We start from the raw sequence: 15107 nt of genomic DNA, 5'->3' as shown, positions 1-15107 counted from the left end.
TCATTGTGTTGGAGTAGGCGAGGCGTATCCTTTTTTTGACTTCTTCCCGCCTTCGGGCTTCTTACCTTGTGGCTACCTTAGAAGGCGGGTGGATGTTATGAGAGGGGGTCTGATCTTCTCATGAGGCGTCACAGGGGCTCTGGCCGGGTTTGGCCGGGTTTGGATGGGACGAATTGACACGGGTTTGTGATTGATGGATTGAGACGAGCTCATGCCCTGGTGCGCCAGTAATGTTTTATGTTATTCTTTTCATGCCACTCTTCTTTTTTTGTCGCCAGTTAGATCGCAGACGCAGGAAGGAATAACGGCGCTATGGCAGGGTAGAGAAGAACAAGCAACGTGGGAACGGGCGGTTTAGCTGCTTGAAGCTGTTTGTGGCGCGTTGTTAGGCGGCTGACGCAGCGGACGGCCGCATGAGATGAGACGAAAGGGGTTTAATGTTTGGGGCAATGGTCCTTGCCAGACGTTACAAAACGGTACACAAGAGCTGTTGTATAAAGTGTAATGGAAGGTGAAGGTGTATTTTACATCTTGTATGAAATGAAGGTCCCCGAAAGACGAGTTCAATGAAATAGCTCCTATGTATATATGAACTCACTCTCTCCTTGCAATTAAGCACTGTGTTTCCGTTGTTTGAACTTCTTACGAGATTTGAAGATGGCTGGATAGTGAAGCAAGGACGCACTTCCATTTAACCTGGTCTCATGCACCAATACTACTCAAGTATCCGTACATAGAACGCCCCGGCAGTCAACAAACAAAAATGAAAACACGCTGAGCGAGAAACCAAGAAAGATCCCAAAGCAACAACACTCCGACGCCAGGTATATACACCAATCACCGTGCCCTCATTTACTTTCCATACCATATGCGATGGGCAAGGGCCCACGCCTTCCAGATCACACCTCGCCAGTCCCATTCAATGCGTTAAGGACGCGTGTATAAAATTTGCCGACCTGCGCCTGCGGAAACGAAATGTGATCGACAAGATAGTCAGGCAACACAGCGATCAGCGCATGGTCGCGGTTGGAGTCCAGTTGCGGGGTGTAGTTGCAGTAGGCTTCCCCGTCTTCGGACCGTACACCGACGGATAGCTTGAAATGTAGGGCTAGAGGTGAGGGGTCAGACACATAGTACGCAAGAATGGGGGAAGTTAAAGGCAAGCGGGAGGTTGAAAGTTTGAAGGGGGTTAACACACTCCCGGTCCTCCCAGTTTGAATACAATCAAACATGTCCAAGCCGTCATCACCTCGCTTGACACTTCGCACGATCAAACCCGTCAGATCGCCGTACAAGTCTTCCTTCTTCTGCGCAGCCTGTGTCGCTTCCGAGGCGTTGGTCGCCGCCAGTCGAGAAGCCACTGTCGAGCCCTTCATCGCGCTCCCCGGGACCTTATTTGAGGCGGTTACTGCGGCCGCTGCGGCCGCGGCTTCGGCGTTGCGCGCCACAGATAGTTTGAGGTTGAGGGATTTGATCTCCGATTTAGAGTCATTGAGGGAGGTGGCGAGGGCTGTGAGTTCAGTTTGAAGGGTCTCGGCCTTGGATTTGCTTGTGTCAAGCTGCTTTCTGAGGTTGTTAGCTTCCTTTGAGGCTTCTCTTTGTGCGGCGAGTTCGGCTTTAAGGCTGGCGATGAGTTGGTCGGCCGCTGCATATGATTAGCAAAGTTCGCAGTCTAGAAACGGGGGTGAGGGTGGTGAGCTACCCTTCGACTTTTCTTCAGACTGCTTTTTGAGCTTGTCAAAATTGCGCTCTGCATCACGCACCGCGACCTCTTTAAGATCCCTGTACCTATGTTCCAGGTTCTCAAACTTTTGCGTCACTTCCCCAAGACGACGGCGTAGTGCTGGATCGCCTTTTTCTGGAGACGGTATTTGTGAAGTCTTCCTCAATGCGCTGCTTGGGGCGCCGATTTTCCCGCGCCCCGGTTTTGCGCGCTCTGGAGTTTGCGCAACAGGCGAATTCCCAGGCCCGTCGTCTTCCTCTTCTTGTAGGTCGCTCTCCTCCTCATCCGGTTGCTGTGTCTCGGGAATTTCGGACACCTCCTCAGCCGTTGTATCAGGGTCGGGTTTCTTCCCCGTCGGTTTCCGTCCTCGCCGCGCGCCGGCGGTTGTTTTTGGCTCCTCGGCCTCGGCGGTCATTTTCTTTGGGCGGCCGCGGGCTTTCTTTGCTGGTGGCTCGGCTGCGGGGGGGTCACGCGCGTCCGCCATTTCCGTATCGTCTTCCTCCTCGTCGGTTGGTGCGGCTCTCTTGCGCCCGCGTGTCGTGCTCCTCGCTGGTGCTGCTTTTGTCGCGTTGCGCGTTGCTGCTGTTGTCGCTGGCGTCGGCTTAGCAACGCGGTTCGCGGCTGGGCGACCGGCCTTTCCTTTCTTTGGAGGCATCGCGCGTTGAGAGATTGGTGCTGTTCGTGTCAATGTAGTCACTCCTTTCGATTGTCGCGTGGCCCCAAGTGAGCTACCTCCAATTCCGTCGTCTGAGTCCGAATCCACCAACTGCAACAAGTGGGAGCGGGCCTTGGTCTTGGACATCGGCAAGGTGCAGTCGAAACTCGTATTAATTGGTAATTCCCGGGGCCTGTACTGAGGCTATCGTGGCGCGTCGGTGGAGAGACGCCACAAATGAGATGAAAGCGGTGGGCGGTGGACGCTGCAATTTGCGGGATTGGACACGCGAGGGGCAGCCGCAGCCTGGTTGCTCTGGTGCTCTCAAAACAACCATGTAAACAAACGTCACAGTTCCTGTATGACCTGCAATACGGTAACGTTACGATACCGTATTAACATTCTGATCCCTGAAGCCCGTTGCGTCCAGCCACTGGAGTGGCGCTAACACATGCGTTTCAGTGCCAAGCACAAGGTCGGACGGCCTCGCCCCAGCGTCGTTTCCAGCGATCCTCGGCGCGCAACGGCAACTCCCGGCGTCGGGCCCTCCAACCCGTTCACCAGCCTCAGGCCCCGTTTGTTCAACTGCACTCTGCTTCGACACTTGCGTCAAAGTGGACTGCAGAAGCGCAGCGCAATTCATTTCGCCGCGACACAATATGGGCGACCAGAAACGAATGAAGGATCTGTCGACGGGTCTTGCACTCGCTGCGGGTGTACGTAACAACAAGTTGGCCCCATTCGGTCGTGGTGTTGCATTCTAACATGTGCTTTGTGTCGCAGGTCTTCACAGCATACCTCTTTGCAACCGGCATCGTTGCCCCGTATATTTCCAGTCTCTTTGACCCCGACCGAGAGAAGAATGAGGCGGCTCGTGCCAAGGCGCAAGCGAATTTAAGGAGGATACGACGGCACCGGACCGGCGCCGCGGTAGACCAAGATGGCAACGATACATCGGAATATGCGGATGCGGTAGAGGAAGGCCTCGTCCTCAACGAGTATGAGAACCAAGTAGCGCTCGAAGTGGTTGCTCCAGGAGACATACCCGTCGGGTTTGATGCCATCGGAGGGCACGACGACATTATCGATGAACTCAAGGAATCCATCATCTACCCATTAACGATGCCACATTTATATCGGCACGGCGGCGCGCTCTTGGCAGCGCCCTCAGGGGTGTTGTTGTACGGCCCGCCAGGTTGCGGCAAAACAATGTTAGCCAAGGCAGTGGCTCGTGAGAGCGGCGCCTCCTTCATCAACCTTCACATTTCAACTCTGACGGAGAAGTGGTACGGTGATTCGAACAAGCTGGTTCGCGCGGTGTTCTCCCTGGCCCAGAAGCTTCAACCAGCCATCATCTTCATTGATGAGATGGACGCTGTCTTAGGGACTCGGATGAGTGGGGAGCACGAGGCCAGCGGCATGGTCAAGGCTGAGTAGGTTCTCCAGGGCTTCCGTGCGTCGCGGCTGCTTGCTAATTCAAATTGTCCAGATTCATGACTCTCTGGGATGGCCTCACATCAACGAACGCCTCGGGCACTCCCAACAGGATCGTTGTGCTAGGCGCCACGAACAGGATCAACGATATTGACCCAGCGATCCTCAGGAGAATGCCCAAAAAGTTCCCCGTTTCGCTCCCTAAATTCGAGCAAAGGCTGCGCATCCTACAACTTGTCCTCGGTGACACCAAGCGTGACGCTGAGAATCTAGACCTTGATTACATCGCCAAGGTGACTGCCGGCATGTCTGGCAGCGACATCAAGGAAGTCTGTCGTGACGCCGCCATGGTTCCCGTGAGGGAGTACATCCGGAAACATCGGGCGACTGGTGCGGGAATGTCGCAGGTGAACCCTGACCACGTCCGAGGCATCAGGACTGAGGATTTTTTCGGCCACCATGGCGGACAGAAACTGGCTGAATCGCAGCCCAGTCAGCCGAGCAGCACTGGTGCAAATTCCAAGATATCGGGTGACGAGTACGAGGATGTGGAAGAGATTCCTGAAGATCAAGTTGTACGGTCCGCGTAGCTGCAGCTGGGAAGCGGACGGGGAGGCGGCCCTGGGTCTTGTAAGAGTTATGTAAATACACCAACCATTGGATAATACCCGTCTTCAAATACAGCGAGAAACAAGGCGAATTACTAACTCGTACGAGATAGTTTTTCCTCCCTTGTTTGACGCTTACGTTTACCCGGCAGATCATTTGCTCCTTCGTCTGACCCGACGTCTGCTGTTCCTAGATAGTAGCCAACGAAACTGTAGGACGAAGACTCAGGGGCCAAACAAGCCTAGGTCGGCGCTAGACTGTCGGTGGGAAATCGAATAGATGCCTGCGGAATCAACCTCGGGGGCGGTTCGATCAAAAATCCGAATCCTCGACTCGGGCCACGTTGACTTCCAAAACCAAGATTTACATTGCCCAAGCGGACGTGGAAATGGCGAGTTCTGCAAAGGAGTCGTCCCTGCCGTCTCCGAATCGTGAGCAAAGCACGTCATCCTAGCGGCCCCACTGTGGGGTTTGTTTGTTCGGATGTCGGGGTACTTCGCCGGTGTGCTGTGCCGGCTCCCGCGCCGATGTACCCCATATTCTTGACCCTCCCTCCCACAGCACTGGAAGTTACAGGGCCTGCCAGCCTGCTGACTGCTGTGCTCCGGGGTCGGATGCAGTGGGTAAAAAGCGGTCGCAACAACCAATGGTGGCTTTTAAGACTTCCAGTGAATGCTCCTTAGATTTGTCGACTCATTCACCATTCTCCCAATTCATCTCAGACTTCCTGTCTTCCAATACTTTTTTTCCCTACTCTCGTCTCTGCTTTCTCTCAAGAATCCCAGCCGGCGAGCCACCTGGATCCAATTTCCAATCCCAATTACTTGCTTGAGCTCTCCTGAACCTCCCACTCACCCGACGTCTCTTCGTGACGTCCCCCAGAGCTTTGCCGGGACACACCCTTTCCTCCCCTCGGTCCAACCACCTCCCGTAGTGACCCTATTAACGCTCGAACCGATCTTCGACGGTTTCATAACCCCTCACAATGGCTGCGCCAGACAGATCCAGCCCTGCGTCCCAGGCCGCCAACAAGGTCTTCACCCATGTTGACCTCGACGGCCATGCCCTCCCCCCTTCTCCAGCGCCATCTAGCCCGCTCTCCGGGAGGAAGCGGTACGCTCTAGCCACGGAATTGGTGTATACCGACTCCAAAGACCAATACGGCGCCTCCAGCATTCCCATTTATCAGTCTGCCACCTTCAAGCAGACGTCGTCCAGCGGCGGGAGCGAGTACGACTATACCCGGTCGGGAAACCCCACCCGAACGCACCTCGAGCGCCACATGGCCAAGATCATGAACGCCAGCCGCGCCCTGGCCGTGAGTTCTGGTATGGGTGCCCTCGATGTGATCACACGCCTCCTCAAGCCCGGCGACGAGGTTATCACTGGTGACGATCTGTACGGTGGCACCAACCGGCTTCTCACGTACCTGAAGAACAACCAAGGGGTAATTGTGCACCATGTTGACACCACCAATGCCGACACCGTCACGGAGGTCATTTCGGACAAAACCGCCATGGTGCTTCTCGAGACGCCGACAAACCCGTTGATCAAGATTGTGGACATTCCAACGATCGCCCGGGCCACGCACCAGGCCAGCAGCAAGGCAGTGGTTGTGGTGGACAACACCATGCTCTCTCCCATGCTCCTCAACCCGCTCGACATTGGCGCCGATATTGTCTACGAATCTGGGACCAAGTACCTGTCTGGACACCACGATATCATGGCTGGCGTGATCGCGTGCAACGACCCCGCCCTGGGTGACAAGATGTACTTCACAATCAACTCGACCGGTTGCGGCCTGTCGCCAAACGACTCCTTTCTGCTCATGAGGGGTGTCAAGACACTGGCCATTCGCATGGAGAAACAGCAAGCCAACGCACAGCGAATTGCCGAGTTCCTCGAGTCCCACGGGTTCCGCGTCCGGTACCCCGGCCTGAAATCCCACCCGCAGTACGATCTCCATTGGTCCATGGCACGGGGCGCTGGCGCTGTGCTCTCTTTTGAAACCGGAAACATTGGCCTCTCAGAACGGATCGTCGAGGCTGCCCGCCTATGGGGTATCAGCGTCAGCTTTGGCTGTGTCAATAGTCTCATCAGTATGCCCTGCCGTATGAGCCATGCTAGCATCGACGCCAAAACCCGGGAAGAGAGGCAGATGCCCGAGGATATTATTCGACTTTGCGTGGGCATTGAGGATGCAGACGACCTGATTGAAGACCTCTCTCGTGCTGTATGTTAATCGATCGCCTTGAACTCTCATTTCTAACTCAAATACTAACCTTGCCTTCGCCATAGCTTGTCCAAGCAGGTGCCGTGACCGTCACACTGGACGGTTTCCATGTGGGCGACGCCACCACCTCGGCCTAGAGCGTCGACAGCTTCTGTTAGGACGTCACAGACCGACCAGACGGTTCACTTGTCTAAACACAAACTCCAAAATTCTCTCTTAGAATCAAAAGGCATGGAATTCTGCATAAAATTAAAGGCGCCAAAAAACAATGGGGAACTGGTTTCTGAGTCGTCGAAAGACGGGAAAAAAGAACATGACCGTTCAACACCACCTGCCCGTGTATCGCGGCACACCATCACTATGCTCGCCCAGCACGACCGCCCTGACCAGCCTCGGTGGCTCTAGCCCCAGCACGGCTGCCTTGAGAGTCAGCTTCTCGGCTTTTCGGCTTCTCGGCCTCACTTTGCTCACGGCCGGTGCTTACCTGACTAGGCCACTAACAAAGAAGGACTCGGTGATCGTCAATTCATGAGGATTGAGTTCGTCGGTCCACGCTTTCAGCATCGGTGGTTGCTGCGAAGAAGCGCCATCCCCGGACTTGGCCGGAGAGGAAGTTGGGCCGGAATGGTCTCTGCAGCGAAGGGTCAGCACTTGTCACTAGCATCAGGCCATATGATATCCGGGCACAAAAGAAAGGGTGTAACTAACACTGCTTGATGGATACCCTTGCTCCCAGTCTCAATGTCTCTCACGCTGTGGGGCATACTTGGTCGGGGCGTTGAAGGTATCGCGGTGGTCGCGGTGGGCTAGCACATGGAGGGAAGAATACCGTGGAGGATGATAGCTGGGTCGAAGAGAGTGCGTTCACTTGGTGTGGTGGTAGCAATGGGGTCACGCAGTTTATATATCTCTTTCTTGTGCTGGTCTCTTACCCTGGTCGACTCGCTGGATGATATCCCGCTACCAAGGATGGGCCACGACCAACTCATCCTGTTTCTGGTGGTCAAACGAGAAATAGAAGGGGCACCCTGTCTCTCACGCTCCGGCCCGTCCCATGCTTGCTGCGCTGCACAATGTCAGCGCTCCATAGGGCCTATCCTCGCCGACCCCCCGCAGGTCAGATGCCGAGCCAGTTACTTACTTATTGTGGCAGGGTTATGAAGATAGGTACGTAGCTCACCCCTGCAGGGTGTAGGTACTGTACATATCGTGGCGCTCAGGAAATCACCCCGTAGGATGAAGGCGGTCTGGGTCTGATGGCCGAAGAAACCGTGGTGGGTGGCCCGTCCCGGCCTCGTGCTCGGTTTTCTTCGCGTATCTAGCCAACCTTGCTTGGCTTACACCATTCCGCGCTCCCTTGTCCATCCGTCCGCGCGCCTGCTGCATCGTCTCGACTCTACCTACATATTGGCTACATACAGTCATACTATCCCGGAACTCCAGTGCCGGTAGTACACACCTTACAACTCACTCCTGTCAAGATCAGACATGCCTCGTCCATCGTATTTCCCAGAACAGTTCGACGCCGGCGTACTGGTCAAGGAGATCACGGCCAACGTCCAGCGTAGTGGGCAAGCGGCCACCGCCAGTAAGACCGGCCATCTCTAACGCTCATCAATATCCCCATCTATCGAGCAAGAACCCGCCTCCCACGACGGTGCAGTACAACCACACCTCGTCACCATCCGCAGTTGATCCCACGATTGCTCCGGCCGAAGCGCCCTCCCACTCCCCTTCACCCTGCCCCTGGACCCCCCGAGCCCCCTGATCTTCTACAATCCCCTGGCCGCCGCCCCCTTACCGCCGTTACCGCCTCTCGCCCTACCACTTATTACCCTCCCCCACCTGCCCCCTTCCCTGAGTAATTGTCTCCGGCCGTTGCGCCGCCCCATGCTTCTGTTTGTTTGCTTTCAACCGTCCACTCACAGACACACACACGCACACGCATGCGTGCGCGACATGATCAGCATCGCATCACCATCAATAACCAGAAAACCAACTAAGCTACCTCTCCTCCTAGCTGCGGCTGGGAAAGGGCTGCATTGCGCCGTGTAATATGCCATTGATCTTCCCTTCACGGTTTACGCAACTCTGTCTGCTCTTCTTCACCGGTTGGACGATAATGCCGCGGCTTGTGAGTCCGCAGGTTAGCGAGTGGGATGCTTTCTGTGGTAATTTCTCCGTTTGCGCTTGCATGATGCAGACGTAGCCAGGGGGGATGGGGGAAGAGGTATTTTGTCCGGTCCCCCCTTTCTTCCCCCTTGCTCAGCGCACGCGATGGGCTGGCCCCCAAGACCCCCCGTCCCGCAGCGAGATATCCCGACAGCAGCAGCCCTGGGCACAGAAATCAACCAATTTAGGTACTTCGTACCAAGCAGCCAACCATACGGGTGGCCCGAATTCCTCCGAGGCCCGTTGTGCCGGCCACGTTAGCTCACACACCACATACACACACACACACAAACACGCTAACTCGACCTCCAACCAACCCCCTGGTCCACCACACACCCTACCCATCATCCGATTTCCCCAGGTTCTGCGGCTGCAAGATAGCGACGGTTGATTTCCCGTGGGTGGGCGGGCGGCCAGCCGTTTGTCATGCCTGTTTGCTTCTCCGTCATTCCGCTCTTCAGGACTACCACTCAGCCCTCCCACAACCCCCCCTGTTCACCACCTAACCCGAATGCCACTCGACCATCGCCTCTCCGGATACCGGGACGGGATCCGCGCGTCTATTCTATCAACGTTCCGCGCGTTATTCTGTTACACAGGAGGTTGACATAAGACAGTGTGACCGAGCCGTGGGGACTCCGCCGTTAGAAAGGAAAGAGTCGACAAAAGTGTGGAGTGGGGGTGAGTGATGGTATTCCAAGGCAGCGAGAGAGAGGAGAGTCGGCTCGAGAGGAAGCTAGAGAAAAGGTGTGGGAGATGCGATGCGCTGGCTTCCGTTCCGACTTGCACTTGGCGCGGCCAGTGCTGCTGCAGGTTCCCGATGAGTTTATGCCCCCTGATTCGGTCAGTCAGTCAGTCGATCAGTTGGGTCGCTTAGAGTTGTGTTGTCAACGAAGGGAAGGATGAGAGGAAAATGAAACTTTCCCTTTTTTGTTGTTGGAGAATCTCTCGACAAACCCCCTTTTTTACCCCTTTTTTTTTTCCTTATTTCGCATAGAATCGTCTTAGGTTGACTGACTTCTTTAGCATTGCAGGGTGGGCGTTCAGCGCCGACGTTGATCAAGTTGTATGTAGACTTGCTCATATCATTCCGGCATTGTCTCATCACCGTAGCGCCACGTCCACGCACAGGGAAAAAAAGCCCGCAGAGGGAAAGACTTCCCTTTAGGTGCCGAATAGTTTCGTTTGGCGGTCGTACAAGACAGAGCCTAAGGCGACCCCAGAATGGGCCAGCTAGTTTCCCTCCGTCCGTCCAAGGAACTTGAAGCGTAGGCAATACATACCAAAAGCGTGGTTACACCAACGTTTCCCTCTTCCTGACTTGCTTCATGTCAATGTCTCAGTGTCTTTCTTGTCTCGGTCTCGGGGCGTCCGAGAGAGAGAAAGAAACCATGCATTGACGTCTGCCGGGGATTCGACCAACAAGAGCCTTTTGAGGCTTGCAAAAAGTCTGGGCTTACTTACACAGCGTCGACGAATCCCACGAGTCCCACGGGTACCACGAGTCCCACAAGTAGCACGAGCCCCCATCGCCTGTACGGCATCGACAACACCCACGCGCATCGGGGGACATCGGCAACATCGAGAGAGAAATGGTAGGCCGCGAAGCCCCTCGGAGTGAAGGATCGCTACGGGTCGGCACGGGGAGCTCTATGCTATATGGTTACACCAGAAACCACAAGCACAACAGCAAAGCGGAGGAGGGATATCCCAGCCTAGACCCCCTCGTCTGTGTGACGAGATCAAACACCACCCGAGCCCTCGTTGCCCATGGGCAGCCGTGGGCGTAGAAAGGGATCAGTACCCGGGGAATAGTGGGTTTCTTACTCCTCGGCCCGGAAGGGCGCCTGCTTTATCGGCAAGGCCCGATCGGTCGGCCGACCGGGAAAGACGGGGTTTCAGCCACGCGGTATGTATATCAAACAACCTTTTTTTGGTGTTGTCGCTTTTCCCACCCACGATGGCGGTCGACTGGATGGTGCCCACGGAAATTCCCTGACCGCTACACACTCAGCAGGTCAGGAATTGGCTCTCTCGAGTTGCACTACGCCATGCAAGCAGCAATGTAACGTCTCATTAACGACAGCGACGGGCGACAAAGCGACATCGTGAGGGTCACGCGGTAGGAGAGGGACCGTGGGCGTAATTAGAGCGGTAGACAACTGACTGACTTGGCTCGACTCGACTCGGGAAAGGGGCGTGGGAGAAGTCAGCTGCAAGTGGACATGAAGGAACAACGCAGGAAAGACCCGATAAACGGGACATGGGGTTAGGGGTCCGGTTGAAGGGCTGGGGAAGAAGAAAAAGAGAGTTCGAGGGGAGAACGACGGCAAGCTCGGAAAAGCGAGAGGGGCATATGGGATGCACTATTGGGTACTCAGCCGCTACTGCGGCGATGGTGGAGGGAGTAGCAAAGGTCGCAGCATGGTGATCAGGAGAATCAACTCGCGTTCAGGACTCGACCCCCACACCTATCTGCCCATCTAGTCCCTCTTTTCATTGTCCATCACAAAGAAAACTCAACTACAAGTAAGGTGACGTCAATAAATCACGAGACCTCTCACTTCCACAAGACTACTAGTTAGAACCTTTACACCGCCTTCAACGGGACAATCACGTCCCGCTCATGTCTTAACCCCCCACGAACTAACCTCCACCTCACTCCCGTATTCTCTCGGCCCCCAAAACGCCAACCGCTACCCACGGGGCTTGACAGATCCCATCTCGCGTACCGTACCCGAGCAACGTGTCACATCATCAGGGTTTACGGCCCGGGGGCAGCAGCCTCCCGTGTGAGAGATGGGGACGAAACCTAGAGCGAGTAATCATCTATTCTGGGGTCGATGTATCCTCCCGCCGTCATCTTACTAGGTAGAACAGCCCGCTTATCGACTGACAAATCGGGCTCGCCAAGGGGGAAACGGCTGTTTAGTCACGGCGTAGATGGAACATCGAGGTCATTCGTGCATTTCATGAGACCTTTCCTTCTCATAGGACCGGAGACCTACTCTGTGACGGCAAGAGACCTCCTAAAACGAATGTTACCTTCTTGTGTTAGCTCAGTTGACCGACCGACCACCACAAATCTCATTTACCCAGCCACGCACCATGCACAGCCTCATGCAACGAAGCAAACAATCTCTTCAGCTCGGCTACAGTAGCCAGACTTCCATCTCCGCCCCCCCTCCCCGTCCCTTGTGACATCCTCACTCGAGACCCAAATGCCGCAAAGCTTACTGGCCCAATTCTTTAATCTATATCTCTCTTACCGGCCCGGGAGCCCGCAGGGATGACCAGCACCAAAGACCCAATACTGGGACCGAAACAACAAGGGCAGGATGACAGGCAACCCGTGGGAGCAAGATCTCCGTCGGTGAATCTTTTCGTCACCGGCCACATGATGCCCGGTGAGCTTTTTTATTCAGGTTCGCATATCGGGAGATTGCAGGGCGAGAACAACTGACGCGAGACAAGTGGGAATTTGTAATCCAAAGGTTTGCGCCTAGGTAGGTAACTACGCCAAGAAAGAGAGAGACAGGGAAACAAACGCCAGCCGATGATGAACCCAACAAACCAAACCGCTAATCCGCCCTATACCCGGAAGAAAACACCCGGAACCTTGCTCCATGCCCCTCTCACTCTCCTACTCCACGGCCCCCCATGCTTACGGACATCGGGTATCATCTCATCTCACCATCCAACCTACCCACCCTTATTCCCACACGTTCCTCATTACATTACTCGAACTCAAACCTCTCCGGCAACAGTACCGGCGCGATCAAAGTCCAAGTGTACATGGCATAGCACACCCACGAACTAACAATCTTGACCCAGCTAGCCCACAGCGTGCGTCCAACCGTGGCGAAATCATCGTCCCGCCGGCGGTCATCGTCCCAGTCCATCGTCAGCAGCGTGGCCACCCAGGCGGTGGCCAAGAAAAAGATGATGTGGAACATGGCGTAGCTGTACTGCGTGCTGGAGCGCTCGTCGTCCTCACGGGAACCTGAGCCGCCGCCGTGGACGGAGTCGTCGTCGGAGTCGTCGGAGAGGAGAGCATCGGCGGGCAAGCTGCCTTCTTCGACGGCACGGCGGAGGGCTTCGGCGCGCATCTGCTTACGGGCCGAGGGTTGCTGCGTGACAAGGTCGTGCTCGTAGTCGCCTTCGGCATCGGAGAGACGGATCTGACCCGAGCGGTTGGCGCCCATGCCGAGGCTTTGGGTGGCTGCGCGGGTGGTGGTGTAAGCGACGGTGAGCATGGTGACAATGGCGCCGACGACGATGGTAGTGGTGCGGGTCCCCTGGCCGTGGATGAGCGGGTTGCAGCGGTGGTCTTCGGTCTCGTCGGGCTCCATGGAGACGGCGGACATGGTCAGGTAGGTGCAGTAGACGGCAACCATGGCGGCCTGGGCGAGGCCGGCTTTGGGGTTGTGTTCCTGGACGGTGGGGTGGACTGAGATGACGGAGATGGCGATCCAGAGGAGCAGGTTGACGGTGATAACGGCCTGGTTCATAGAGCAGCCGCCCGAGGCAAAGAAGATGTACTGGATGATGGTCATGGCAATGGAGCCGAGGAACATGCCGAGAGTCGAGCCGATCAGGATGACGCGCCATGTCTTGGACTCCGAATCTTCGATCTGCGTGAGGCAATATTCGGCCCAGTTATGGGCCAAGTCGACGAGCAGGATAAGGCCCAGGATCAAGAACAGCATGGCGCACACCAAGGAGACATAGTTGCCCCAGAACTGGAAGAACGGGTCTGGAATGAAGAAGGTAACGACGATCAGACCCAGCCACGCAATAATTTTGGGACCCCAGTATCCATTCTGGATGGCGGCGCGTGGGTTCTTGGAGGATTGCACGCCTAGCATGAGGGCAGCGAGCACAAGGTGGAAGATTCCGAGAGCGAAGTTGATGCGGTGGACGGCGAGCCAGCCGTAGCAGTTGCCGTCGCCACATTTTATCTTGACGTAGTCGAGCATGAGGTGTTGCAGCTTTTCGATCGCCCATTTTGTGAGCATTATCCACGAGAGAATGGAGTTGATGAGGAGAATGAGGGCGTAGCCGATACGGGTCGCGACACTGCGGAAACGGTGTTAGTGGGTGCCTGCGACGATGACATTGTCACGGCCATGAGGGGGCCCTTGTATGTACCTGTTGCCGCATTTCCCACATGCGCTGCAAACCATGGAGCATGTCGCAGCGCCGCAACAGCTAGCGGCGAACGATAGCAGCTAGAGACTGTAAGCAGACATTCACTTTCGGGACAAGCCGAGAAACAACATACGGTGCCCATGCTCGGGACCGCCATCAGCGGGATCGAGAGGAGAGCGCCCATCGCGACGGTTGTCGAGGCCGCGGCCGATTTCCAGGACGAGTAGGTTCGACTGGGGTTGTGGAATACGATATAAACACGCCCGAAATGATGTCGTATAGACACTAGTACCTACGGCCCGGGCGAAGTAATGGGCGGTGGTACTTGATAGCTTGGTCGTCGGTGTTTGGAGTTTGGAGTTGGACGTTTGGACGACGTCTTGAGGCGAATCAAGGCTGCGCCAACAGGATGACGATGGAGGGCGGCTGGAAGTGGCCCAGATCCGCGCAGTGCCAAGACACTCAAAGCCCGTCGGCCCAGTCACGTGGGTTGGAGGGTCTGTTTTGCGCCGAGCGACAAAGGGCCGGATGGGCTTGGAGGTTAGGTAATCGCATGGTCCTCTTTGCTTGGCTGCACCGTTTATTTCCAATTCGTGTGTCATTCATTCGAACGTCTCCATAGTTCCTCCAATATCACGATTTCCCTCAACGCTTCATATCGAGACAAAAGGTCATCCCCCAACCATCTTATCAGGCTGGTTCTCGTGAAAGCAGTCAGATCCCGCTGTCGCCTGACCCCTGCATCCTGCGCTCCCACCTCCCCATGCCACGGGCGATGCCCAGCCCCCGATCCACGAATCATCGATAACGCAGAGCCAAGAGCGCGGCACCAACCGAGACCCGCTTTCAGCAGCAAACTGTCAGCCTGGGCCTGAGGGCCAAGACTCGGAGCTTGCTGAGAGCCGGGGTTCAGGCCGGCCCCGGACCTGTGCCAAGGCCTCTGAAACCCATCAACTCGCAGCTCACCCGAAGCTCTGCACTTGACATCCATCCATCACACACACTGTCTTCTACTCTCTCACCGTCCTTCCCATCCTCAAATCCCATTTTATATCGCGATGAAGTTGCGCCCTCGCAATAGAACATAACGTGATTCTCATAACCGTGCCTTCCCACCGCACGATTTCTGT

The 15107-nt window shown here is 55.7% G+C and overlaps 3 protein-coding genes across 3 annotated transcripts; 1 reads left to right on the top strand and 2 right to left on the bottom strand.

The window, feature by feature from the left end:
• Nucleotides 1-899: 899 nt before the first annotated feature.
• Nucleotides 900-2525, bottom strand: C8A04DRAFT_14751 (chromosome segregation protein Csm1/Pcs1-domain-containing protein; the record flags this gene model as incomplete). Its single annotated transcript, XM_062778217.1, has 3 exons — nucleotides 900-1108; nucleotides 1199-1645; nucleotides 1703-2525. The coding sequence occupies 3 exons, from the start codon at nucleotides 2523-2525 to the stop codon at nucleotides 900-902; spliced, it is 1479 nt and encodes a 492-aa protein (XP_062634014.1).
• Nucleotides 2526-3037: 512 nt separating this feature from the next.
• On the top strand, nucleotides 3038-6791 carry C8A04DRAFT_39730 (Cys/Met metabolism PLP-dependent enzyme-domain-containing protein; the record flags this gene model as incomplete). Its single annotated transcript, XM_062784694.1, has 6 exons — nucleotides 3038-3094; nucleotides 3237-3811; nucleotides 3868-4105; nucleotides 4301-4350; nucleotides 5424-6654; nucleotides 6720-6791. 6 exons carry the CDS (start codon nucleotides 3038-3040, stop codon nucleotides 6789-6791), a joined length of 2223 nt encoding a protein of 740 aa, XP_062634013.1.
• A 5772-nt stretch (nucleotides 6792-12563) lies between these two features.
• C8A04DRAFT_14771 (serine incorporator/TMS membrane protein) lies at nucleotides 12564-14161 on the bottom strand (the record flags this gene model as incomplete). Its single annotated transcript, XM_062778229.1, has 3 exons — nucleotides 12564-13905; nucleotides 13978-14057; nucleotides 14111-14161. 3 exons carry the CDS (start codon nucleotides 14159-14161, stop codon nucleotides 12564-12566), a joined length of 1473 nt encoding a protein of 490 aa, XP_062634012.1.
• Between the last annotated feature and the right edge of the window lie 946 nt (nucleotides 14162-15107).

The sequence above is a fragment of the Dichotomopilus funicola genome (assembly GCF_033296635.1).
Source record: "Dichotomopilus funicola strain CBS 141.50 unplaced genomic scaffold C8A04scaffold_73, whole genome shotgun sequence".
NCBI lineage: Eukaryota > Fungi > Ascomycota > Sordariomycetes > Sordariales > Chaetomiaceae > Dichotomopilus > Dichotomopilus funicola.
Note: the sequence above shows the minus strand (reverse complement) of the source record. Positions and strands in the feature narration are given on the sequence as shown.